The 12,381-nt window shown below is 39.1% G+C and overlaps 1 protein-coding gene, 1 long non-coding RNA gene and 1 pseudogene across 8 annotated transcripts in view; 1 reads left to right on the forward strand and 2 right to left on the reverse strand.

The window, feature by feature from the left end:
* Positions 1–12,381, forward strand: part of LOC135272075 (uncharacterized) — a 64,110-nt gene that overhangs the window by 36,085 nt on the left and 15,644 nt on the right. The gene's annotated exons all lie outside the window — the stretch shown is intronic.
* The window catches only part of TLCD4 (TLC domain containing 4), a 72,739-nt gene continuing 61,280 nt past the window's right edge, over positions 923–12,381 (reverse strand). For all 7 annotated transcript variants that reach the window (XM_012458483.2, XM_012458484.3, XM_012458480.3 and 4 more), the window contains exon 7: positions 923–1,514. In XM_012458483.2, the coding sequence (XP_012313906.1) occupies positions 1,196–1,514 (319 nt within the window). In that variant the 3' untranslated portion in view covers positions 923–1,195. The remainder of the gene's footprint in view (positions 1,515–12,381) is intronic.
* On the reverse strand, positions 10,305–11,688 carry LOC105721418 (acylpyruvase FAHD1, mitochondrial-like; annotated as a pseudogene).

Here is a 12,381-nt window from a genome sequence, read left to right on the forward strand (position 1 = left end):
ATATAATTCTATATTTGGATTGCAAGAACCAAAGTAAAAGCAAAACACATCCACACACGAGTCGCCAGTCATTTATCTTCATATAATCAGACAATAATTTTGATGATAGGATACTTGGATTAAATTACCTTATTTTTTTCTGTGCTTTAAGACAGACAGAAATTCAAAGCACTGAAATGCCAACTAAGCAAGCACGGGAGCAAATTGTGAGTAAAATATGAATACTGATTTTTTGTAATAGTTTGGGTCTCATCAAGAAGAGGCCTATTTCAGGAGCATAATAAATATGTATTGCATCACACTTTGGTACTGATGATGCTGGGTTCAGAACTCAGGGAAGACTGTGCAAACAGAAAAGGTTGTTCACAGAAAAAGTGCAAGGAAAGCAGATAGGGATAGTGTTAAAGCTTTTTTCCTTAATGATTCCTTCTATTAGCCTAAATAGTCCACTATCGACATGCATTTTTAGAAGAAGAAATTCATCTCTTAAGGAGGTTTATAATCTGTCTTAAACCTGACTGTAAAAGAAAAAAGCAATAATTTGATAAAATGCTAAAATAGAAATAAGAAAGTGATATTTAAAAAATCTTAAAATGCGGGAAGTATTTTCCATGACTAATTAAATATTCCCAAAGTGGTAAAATATTTCATCATTAATAGGTGATTGCATGTCTGAAATGAAAAATGTTATTACTTCTGAATAGCCTGAGAAGAAGAACATGCCAACAATTTATAGAAATTAAATCCCACACAGGCGTTGGCAGCCATAGTAAGAAAAGAGTGCATACAACAAATGTTAAGAGCTATTTACAGATTTAAAAGCAGTTCCCATTCTTTCAGCAAAATTGGTGACATAAAACCAATTGTACCAGATTATCATAGTCATCTTTCACAGGGAAAAATACCAATGCAGGTTAAGAGATTTCTCAAAAGATTCACCACAATATTTATCATTTTTATTTAAGCCTTTAGGATTTTTATCCATGCTTATAAATTAAGCAAAAGAAAGGCAGAAAAGACATCTTGGGATGAAAAGTAAATTTCAGTTTCTCTTTTCTAAAGGTTAAAAAAATGACACTGAAATCCTGAATAACAATTATAATTAATAAAGATACACAAGAACATGCCAAGAATTCATCCCATCAGCAGTTATAATGCTGGGTAGTAACAAAGTTTGCTTATCAGTAGCACTCCTTTAATCAAGTTTTCCATTCTGAAGACTATTTTTGGCCTTCTCTTGTCTGATGAGAGAGATGACTTTGATGCAACCTTTTGAAATTTTGATCATCCACATGACATTCATCACATCCAAAACAGCACAACTAATGATCCAGGAACACTGGATTAAAAATCCAAGCCTTATGTAGGGTTCTGTTCCATACACAGAATACATGAGGCCGTAAAGAGGAGGCATTGAGGCAATCCGCACGATGAAGAACACTACTGTCATGAGTATTCCATTGATAACGTTAGCTTTGGAAAACTTGGGATACTTCAGAGCTTCAAAGAACCACCTGAAAAATGAATTAAAGAACATCACATTTATACTGCATCTCTGAGGATTAACCATTTTTATTTTTTTATTTTATTTTTTTTTTTTTGAGACGGAGTTTCGCTCGTTACCCAGGCTGGAGTGCAATGGCGCGATCTCGGCTCACCGCAACCTCCGCCTCCTGGGTTCAGGCAATTCTCCTGCCTCAGCCTCCTGAGTAGCTGGGATTACAGGCACGCGCCACCATGCCCAGCTAATTTTTTGTGTTAGTAGAGACGGGGTTTCACCATGTTGACCAGGATGGTCTCGATCTCTTGACCTCGTGATCCACCCACCTCGGCCTCTCAAAGTGCTGGGATTACAGGCTTGAGCCACCGCGCCCGGCCCCATTTTTATTTTAATTTTTAATTTTTAAAATTCAGTCGAGGAGCAAAGGGCCTAGAATAGCATATACGATGCCGAAAAAGAACAAAGTTGGAGGACTCACAGTACCTATTTCCAAGACTTACTATAAAGCAACAGTAATCAAGTCAGCACGGTGTTGGCAAAAGAATCAGTAAACCAATGGGAGAGAAAAGAGCTCAGAAATAGACCCACACAAGTATACTCAACTGATTTTTGACAAAAGTATAATAATTCAGTGGAGAAAACAAGCCTTTTCAACAAGCTGTGCAAAATTGTATATCCACATGCAGAAAAATAAAGTTAAGCAGAGATCTCACACCTTACATAAAAATTAACTCAAAATGGATCATAGACCTAAATGTAAAATGCAAAACTATAAAACTTCCAGAAGAAAACAGGAAAAAAAATCTGCATGATCTTGCATTCGGTGGTGGTATTTTAGATACAACACCAAAAGCATCATGCATGGAAGAAAAAGTTGGTGAGCTGGACTTCATTAAAATTAAAACTTGCTCTGTGAAAGACATCGTTAAAGAAAAGACAACCACACACTGGGAAAAAATATTTAAAATATATATAATAAAGTACATGTACACTAAGTACACAAAGAATTCTTAAAAATCCACAATAAGAAAACAACCCAATTAAAACACTGGTAAAAAGGCATAACAAACACCTCAACAGAAAAGATATACAGATGAAAAATAAGCATACAAAAGGATGTTTGATACTGTCATTAAGAAAAGTGTAGTCTGGGCGCAGTGGCTCACACCTGTAATCCCAGCACTTTGGGAGACCGAGGCAGGCAGATCGCAAGGTCAGGAGTTCGAGGTCAGTCTAGCCAACATGGTGAAATCCCATCTCTGCTACAAATACAAAAATTAGCCAGGAATGGTGGTGGGCACCTGTAATCCCAGCTACTCGGGAGACGGAGGCAGGAGAATCGCTTGAACCCAGGAGGCAGAGGCTGCAATGAACCAAGATTGTGCCACTGCACTCCAGAATGGGCAACAAGAGCAAAACTCTGTCTCAAAAAAAAAAAAAAAAAAGTGCAAATTTCAGCGGCTCACGCCTGTAATCCCAGCACTTTGGGAGGCTGAGGCAGGTGGATCATGAGGTCAGGAGTTCAAGACCAGTCTGGCCAAAATGGTGAAACCCCGTCTGTACTAAAAACACAAAAATTACCCAGGTGTGGTAGTAGGTTCCTGTAATCCCAGCTACTCAGGAGGCTGAGGCAGAGAATTGTTTGAATCCAGGAGGTGGAGGTTGCAGTTAGCTGAGATCATGCCACTGCACTCCAGTCTGGGAGACAGAGCGAGATTCTGTCTCAAAAAAAAAAAAGAGAGAGAAAAGAAAAGAAACCAGCCTGGCCAAGATGGCGAAACCCCATCTCTACTACAAATACAAAATTAGCTGGCCATGGTGGCCCACGCCTGTAATTCCAGCTACTTGGGAGGCTGAGGCAGGAAAATCTCTTCAACCCGAGAGGCAGAGGTTGCAGTGAGATGAAATTGTGCCATTGCACTCCAGCCTGGGAAACAAGAGCAAGACTCCATCTCAAAAAGAAAAAAAAAAAAGAAAGTGCAAATTTTAGCAATGGGATATTACTATGCACCTATTAAAATAGTTAAAATCCCAAAAAACAGACAGTAAGAATTGCTGGCAAGGATATGGAACAAGAGGAACACTCATTCATTGCTGGTAGGAATGCAAAATGGTACAACCACTTTAGAAGGCATTTTAGCAGGCATAAAACTAAACATATTCATAGTACACAAACCAGCAATCACATTCCTAGGTATTTTTCCAACTGATTAAAAAAATTTATGTCTGCACAAAAGCTGCACAAATGTTTATACCAGCTTTATTCCTAGCTACCAACAACTACGAGCCATGAAGATGGATAAACACTGTAGTACATCCATACCATGGAATACTATTAAGCAATAAAAATAAACTATGAATTCATGTAATAGCAAGGATGAATCTAAAGTGCTGAGTAAATGAAACCAGTCTGAAAATCCCATATACTGTAGATTCCATTTACAGACATTCTAGAAAAAGCAGAAGTATCAAGACAGAAAACAGAGCAGTTGTTGCCAGTTTCAGAAAGAGCGGAAGAGGGCTGAGCAGGGATATTTTAGGGTGGTGAAACTATTCTGCCTAATATTATAGTGGTGGACACATGACATTATGGACTTACCGAAACCCACACACGTACACAAAAAGTGAACATGATATATACAAAACTTAAAAAAAATCAATTAGGAGGTTGGGGGATGCCAGGATGCAATGCAGACTGTGACAATAGATTCTTAACTATTACAGATGCATGACATAACATCCCTGAAAGGAGTAAGGTAAAAAGAGGTGCTGACCTAAGTGACTTCGAAGATGAATGGAACTGTAAGGCAAAGGCAAAAGAAACTGTATACGGGCATGCACTCTAGCTCATGGCAAAAACAATTAACAATTCTGAAACTATTATACATGTATATTAGGACTGAAAAAAATAAATAAATTTGAGGAAAAATAGTGAGAACCAGATTTCTCATTGTTGGAGTAAAAAGTTTCAGATAAGCAAGCAGAAGAGGCTAGATTTTTTTCCATGAGATACTGGATTAGATTTGGAAAGAGTGGACTCATTTTAGCTTGATATAGCTATAGATGCATACATACAGAAATAATTATGGATATGTGTATACACACAGGTTAGCATATTTTCAAGTTCTGTCAGCTAGGAGGCCATGGAAACAATGATGTCTCAGTAACAATGAGCAGACACAGCGTCCACATGTTGACTGCTAATACCATTCTCCAATAAAAGAAACTAGGGCTCCTTGAGAAATGGCTGATTTCAGGGCTGGGAACAGAGAATACACAATATACAATATGAATCTGTTGGAGTATCATTTAAGTACTCAAAAAACAAAATTATGTTTCTTTATGTCAAAGGAACATAGAAACCAACTGAGTGAGCTCTCTAGGTCCAAAACTCACAATTTGAACAAGAAAACAGATAGTGTTGTATCAGATTATAACCTAAAGCATAAAATAAATATCCAGAAGTCAATATTGACAGGAATGAATGAATGAAAGGGAGAGAGGAAACAAATCTGTTCAGAATAACTGCTAATAATTTATGTAGAAAACATACCTTCAACAAGGTAAAGCATAAACCCCTATTCCTCAAGTGTGGGCTATGTATACTGTAATGTGTTGAACTGTTTCCCCCTAAATTCTTATGTTGAAGCCCTAAAGCCACAAAGTGACTGTATCTGGAGATAGGTCCTTTAAGAAGGCAATTAAGGTTAAATAAAGTCACAAGGGTCAAGCCCTAATCCAATCGGACCAGTGCCCTTAAAAGAAGGGAACGAGAAACCAAAGTTCTCCCTGTCTCCCTCCACGCACACACAGAGAAGAGGCCATGTGAGGACACAGAGAGAAGCTGCCTTCTGCAAGAGGAGAGGCGCCTCACCAGGAACCCTGCCAGCACCTTGATCTTGGACTTCCAGCTTCCAGCCCTGTGCGAAAATACATTTATTTAAGCCACCCAGACTGTGACATTTTTTATGGCAGCTCCCTGCAAACTAATATACACAGTGACTTCCTCCCAAAGAGTACCGTATAGAAGGGGAAGGGGGAGGGCAGGTGTAAACCTGACAAACACTATCTCAGTCAGGTAAACACACTTAACATCAACAATCGTAAGTCACGTTCACAGCAAGCAGTCCTAATACGTGTGATGAGAATGGTACTGTCCCTCGGTGGTCTTCCTCTTCAAACCCCATAACCCCAGTGTAATCACGAGAAAAACATTAGACACACCCAAATTGAGGGACAGTCTACGAAACACCTGATCAGTACTCCTCAAAACCGTCAAGGTCACCAAAGACAAGGGACATCTGAGAAACGATCACAGCCAACAGTAGACTAAGCAGACATGAAACTAAATGTAGTGCGGCATTCTGGAAGGGAACCTGGGACAGAAAAAGGGGCCTGGGCAAAAACTAAGGAAATCCACATAAAGCATGGACTTTAGTTGGCAATAAGATATCAACACTGGTTTGCTAATTGTAACAACTGCGCCATACTGATCTACAATGCTAACAATAGGGGAAGCCAGGTGTGGGGTACATGAGGACCCTCTGTGTCATCCTTCCGATTTTTCTATAAAACTATTCTAAAGATAAAAAGGTTTTTAAAAAGTTCAGTGAATGTTTGCTCTATTCTACTTTCTCTTCCTTAAAAAAACTGCCTTGCCTAATTTTACATCATTGTTTTAGAGATCAAATTGCAAAGGCAGTAAAACACATCCATGTATCTTAAAATTCAACTTAACTGAATTAGTCATGATTAAGCTAAAATTGTTCAACCTAAGAAACTAAAAACAGTTAAAAAGCCTGAAAATATTTTATTGAGTGATTAAAATATTAAATATAAATAATTTATATAGGATGAGAGATGTATTAACATTTTCTAAGTTTATGTAGGATAAAAAGGGCTAAATTATCCAAGACAATTAAAAGAGAGACTATGAAGACAGCAATAGCCAAATTAATGAAATAATATTGCAAACAGAAAAAACTTCACTAAAACAGTAATATCCACATTCTTTGCTCTATAATCCACGTCTCTTATCCTCCAGCCTTCTCTTCTCCAAAGACTTACCTTCTCCTTCAGCCATTCATTTCTTTGACTACATGGCAGCCTTGGAGTATTACACCTCAACAAACGCATTCCTCTCTAATTGTAAGCCTTCCAAATTTCTCTTTACCCAATCTCACCTAAACTACTTCTTTGACCTTCAAATCCTCAAATCCCACTCATCGGCCTCCATGTTTTCACTTCCTTTCCTTCCTAATCCAAACTCCAAGTTAACTTCAGAACACACATCAGCACCCTCCGTTCTCTTGCCACTTCATCTAACCCACGCACTTTGCTGATCTCCAATGTTTCATCAAGCCAGCTTTCCTTAGGCAATACAGAATAACGTGAAGAGTACGTAGGGTGCTCTGCATTCAGGCCACCTAGGTTCAAAGCCTGGTTCTGCCATGGTGCAACTGTGTGATCTTAGCTCTCTCTGCTATTGACCTCCATGTTTGTTTTATCTCTATAAATGGGGATAAATGAAATTACTTCCTTTATGCTATGAAGCTGCCATGACACAGATAAGAACTCCCCCATACTGTAAATTCACTAAATATTAATATGCACCAATCTTGATATATTAAGATAAATAGCACAAATGTAATTTTAAAAGATTTGAACTTCAGCAGAATTCTCAAATTGACTTGACATTCCTTTAACTCCATAGCTCCCATATAATTGCTTCCAAACCTGTCCTGTCATTCAAGTCAATTCCCTTCCTCATTCACTTCTGTCTCTCAATCCCATCAGGGTAGTTTCTTCTATTACTGAGATACAGTTAATTCTTGAATACCAGGGTTAGGGGTGCTGACTCCCCACACAGTTGAAAATTGCTTAACTTTTGACTCACCCAAACTTATCTACTAGTAGCTGACTGTTGACCAGAAGCCTAACCAATAACATAAAGTCAGTTAACAATATTTCATGTCATTTGCATTATATACTGTATTCTTACAATAGAGTAAGCTAGAGAAAAGAAAATGTTATTTTCTAGAAAAAAGAAAATTATAAATAAGAGAAAATATATGTACTACTACTAAGTGAAAGTGAGTAAAGCTTCATTCTCATCATCTTCACGTTCGCTAGCCTTGAGTAAGCGGAAGGGTTGGTCTTGCTGCCTCAGGGGTGGCTGAGGTGGAAGAGGAGAAGTTGGAAGGGAAGGCGGGAAAGGCAGGTACACTGAGTGCAAATTTTATTGAAAAATATCCATTGTCAGTGGACTCATACAGTTCGAACCCAGGTTGTTCAGGGGGTCAACTGCATTAGAGTCCATCAACCATGAATTCCTTCCACTGTGACCTCAAGATCTCAACACTTCTTCTCAGGCACCTTTACCTTTCAACTCAGAGGAAGAGTCCTCACCTTCTAGGATTTATTCAATAAACTACCCACCTTTCCCTTGCTCTGACAAGCCCCCAATCTATGAACTGATTCCTTCTTCTTTTACCAACGTGCTCAATTCCTCCTAATCCAAAAACCTCCCTTCCACTGCTTCTCTTCTCTGCCAATTTTTTGAAAGGGGAATCAGACATATTCACAGACATTGTTACTACACTCCCAAACTCAATACAATATGACTGCAACTCTACAAAAGAAACCGGTCACCTGTAGCTTCCTCATAACCACAGGGCTAGCTTCTGCCAATTTTTCTATCTGATCAGTGTCTCATCTTTAAACCAGTTTCTTTCAAAGGAAAGAACCCAAATATTAATTCAAGGTGAAATAATAACCTAACTGTCCTCCTTACCTTCCTCTTCCATGGCAGAAAGATCACTTATTTTTTTGGAATCCGCCTCTTCTTACCTAACTAGAACATTCTTTCATTCCAACAAATAAAGGGTAACAGTTTGTGAAGATGTGTACTGAATCTGAGAGGAAAGAGGGGAAGGGAGGAAAACATGCATGTGGAAAGGACGGAGGAGAACAACACTTTCTTTTACCCACCATCTACTGTTATTACTAAGACAGCCATAAAAGACAGCAAATTATATGTATTTATTACTACAATCCTACCTCAACTCTAAAGAGAAAATCCTAACTTTGATCATTCAGCAGCTCTTCTTCCTTCTACCCATCTAAAGAAACTTGAACCTTCCCATCAAGTTTACTGGGAGTTAATCGTGTAGGGGTATCGTACTCACTAAAAAAAAATCGTGTAAAAACTATAAATAGTGTAAAAACTAGGAATTATTTGCTGTAATTCACATTTGGGAAAAAAATGGAGGGCTATTTGCAGGTACAGAAAAAAGGAAAAAAGTGAGAAAAGAGGACAGGGACAAACAATTTATCCTTGATGGCAGTGGTTTGTTGAGTTTTAGAGGAGTCGAGAGTCAGAAGTTTGAGAGCGCCTTGGGAAAGCTGTGGGGTCCAGGAGAGATTGTGCGTCCAAGAGTAATGAAGGGAATTTTAAGAAGTCTCTTGTGAGTAACAAACTGGATCTTTGTTGACATCCTTGGAAAAACTCCAATAAGGATTTGGATGCTGTACTGTTTCTGGGACTCTGTGCAGGGACTGGGCTGTGAGCTGACCCTACTTACATCTTAGTTGCAAATGTAATTCCTTCCAGCATGTAAACATTTGTACTTAATAAATATTAACCCTGGAAAGTTAGGAATTTAAGAACTGAATTTTAGACAAGTTTCCCTCCAGCTCCATATTACTTTGGCTCTCCTACTACTCCTAAATTATTTCTTCCTTTATCTACTCTTCTTTCGCTGATTCTTCAATCTTTTTTTTTTTTTTGGAGATGGAGTCTTGCTCTGTTGCCAGGCTGGAGTGCAGTGGCACAATCTCTGCTCACTGCAAACTCTGTCTCCCGGGTTCAAGCGATTCTCCTGCCTCAGCCTCCTGAGTAGCTGGGGCTACAGGAGCATGCCACAACGCTAGCTAATTTTTTTGTACTTCTAGTAGAGATGGGGTTTCACCATGTTGGTCAGGATGGTCTTGATCTCCTGACCTCGTGATACACCTGCCTTGGCCTCCCAAAGTGCTGTGATTACAGGCATGAGCCACCACACCTGGCCGATTTTCCAATCTTAAACATTTAACGGTAATCTTCTAAATACCATCTTTTCTCACAGGTTAAAATATCACCTCTATTACGATCATTCCAACATTCCTCTCTCTAGCTCTTACTAAATTTCCACTCAGATGTACCGTTTGTCCTCTTATCTACTATCTCCAAACCAAATTCATCACCTTCCCTCTGACTCTTCCTAATTCCCTGTCACTTTTAATAGGCACATTTCTCTGGATCCAATAACGGATTTGTCTTAAACTTGTCTATATTCTTTATCTCTAATTTTTTATCCATTCATTGCTAATTTCATTTTCTTTCTTTAAAATCTCTCTTTTGTCATCTCTCTAGTCCTACAGCCTAATAGACTCTTATTTACTTTCTGAACTAATAAAATTATACTGTTCATTCACACAACTAAGAACTGGATAACCTAACCCAAACTTTTGTCTCCAGTGTTACAATCTATCCTACAAATATCAAAACTTATAAACACTCAATGCTCTTTCCAGAATGTCTTTCTCCACTATAATCTCAGTGTCCATGGGGTCAAGTTCACTCAGCTCTCCCAGGCACTCAACATCCTCTATGTCTATCCACCCTCCTCCTAAGACATACTCTTTGATCCTATCAGTCCTATACACTTTCTCTTTCCCATAGCATGTTTATTTCACTTTTCAAAATCCTATGTTCCTTCTTTTCTTCTTGAAGGCCCTTCCCTCTCCATCTACTTCTTTTTTTTTTTTTTTTTTTTTTTTTGCCACAGAAAAGGCAGCACTTTCATTTGGACAACAATAATTTCAAAATCATCTTTTGAACTCAGAATCAATGGGTCTGGGTAGATACTCTAAGTAAATAGGTGAAATCTTCATTAACTGTTGACTTACTAAGTAAAATTTTAAAGAAACTGATTCTGTACAGCAGTGTTTTTCCACATTTCCCCGACAGGAATCGCTTGGAGTGCTCTGTAAACACTGCTTCACCGGAGATTAATAAATCCATCAAATTGATTCAGTCAATCTGGGGTGGGCCAGTAATTTGGAAATTTGTATTTTTACAAATTCTTCCTGATGATTACCAAGTCTGAGAAAATTTGGGAAACACTGGAAAGTTACCTGCAAAATAACTTTCAGTTTTCTCTGCAGTTTTTAAGTCTTGAACTACTGATCATCTTATAGATAACCCACTGAAAAGTCTTCTCCAATTTTTACAAAAGGAAACTGTTTTTAACATTTGGTTTCATAAAATCTTTTCTGAAGAAATACTTTACTTTGGCTGTGTTAATTTCTGGCCCATTCGTTCTTCTTCACGTTTTCTTGAAGAGTCCATCTTCTAGGAATTGAGGCATGGCAATCTAATCATTTTTTAAATAATTGGTTTCTTATTAAAAGATTGCGACATTTAATAGCTGTTGCTTGCTTTTGTCTTGCTCCCTTCCCTCGTGAAACTTAAGAAATACCTCAGTATTCTGGCTTTTCCACCTTAAATCTCATATTGACGAGCCCGTGTATGCCAGCCTCGATTTCATCGTTTTCTTTAACGGGTCCAACTCCCTTTGGCGTCCCAGTCAAGATAACAACTCCTTCTTCCAAGGTTATGATCTTAGAAATATAACTGATGATGCAGGGGATGGAAAAAATCATGGAGGATGTCTCACCCTCCTGTCTCAGCTCGCCGTTGACCCTAAGCCAGAGCTTCAGGTTGTGAGGGTCAGGGATTTTCTCCTTGGGCACGAACGCGCTGACTGGGCAGGACGCCATGAAGCTCCTGGCCACAGTCCGGGGCAGCCCCTTCTTGCACTCGTCCTGCACGTCCCGGGCAGTCATATTCAGGCACAAGGCATAGCCGCCCACGCAGTCCACGGCCGCGGATTCGGGGGCTGCGCGGCAGCGCTTGCCCATCACCACGCCCAGCTCCAGCTCGTGGTGCAGGCTGCCGCTGTACACGGGCATGAGAACTGGCGAGCCCTCGGGCACGTAGGCCGTGGACGGTTTCAAGAACAGCACGGGCTCGCTCAACACCGCGCTGCGCATCTCCTGACGTGGCCCGCGTAGCTCCTCCCCACGCAGACGATGTTCTTCCCCCACTCCCAGAAGCGAGACAATGGCTTGGAGACCGCCATGACTGCAACCCTCCATCTACTTCTTAAAACATTTTGAGAGTGCGTGCCACATTCTCTGTGAAGCCTTACGTGACAAATATCCATCAGTGATAGGTCTTAAAATGTGGTCTATGGACCCCTGAGTCCTTTTTGGGAGGTCTTCAAGATAAAATTATTTTAATAATAGTATGAAAATGTTATTTGCCTTTTTCATTGTGCTGACTTTTGTACTGATAGTGTAACACACTAGTAAATAAAACTGCTGGCATCTTAGCACAAATAAAGAAACAGTATCAGTAGCCACTGTAACCTTTCCCACCACAGGCTTGAAGTTAAAAACAAAACCAGAAAAAGAAAAATAAAAGTTTCCATTAGAAATACCCTTAATGAAGCAGTAAGAATTATTAATTTTATTATATTTATTAAATGACCTCTAAGTTATGTGTCTTTTTAATATTCTATATGGTAAAATGGGAAGTACACAGAAGGCATTTCTGCTGCAAAGTAAAACGGTTGTCTTGAGGAAAAACCCTCAGGTGATGGTTTGAACTCTAAGCTAAACTACCACATTCTTCCACAGAATGCCATTTTTACTTGGAAAAAAAAAAACAAAACAATAAACTATGATTGCTTGAGCCATCTGGTGGGCACTCTCTCAAAAATAAAAGAAGTGGGCTTGTCACATAAAGAAAAGCAACTGACAGTTTTGATGCCAAC

The sequence above is a fragment of the Aotus nancymaae genome, unplaced genomic scaffold, assembly GCF_030222135.1.
Source record: "Aotus nancymaae isolate 86718 unplaced genomic scaffold, 86718_ANA_hifiasm-v0.15.2.pri h1tg000103l, whole genome shotgun sequence".
Lineage (NCBI taxonomy): Eukaryota > Metazoa > Chordata > Mammalia > Primates > Aotidae > Aotus > Aotus nancymaae.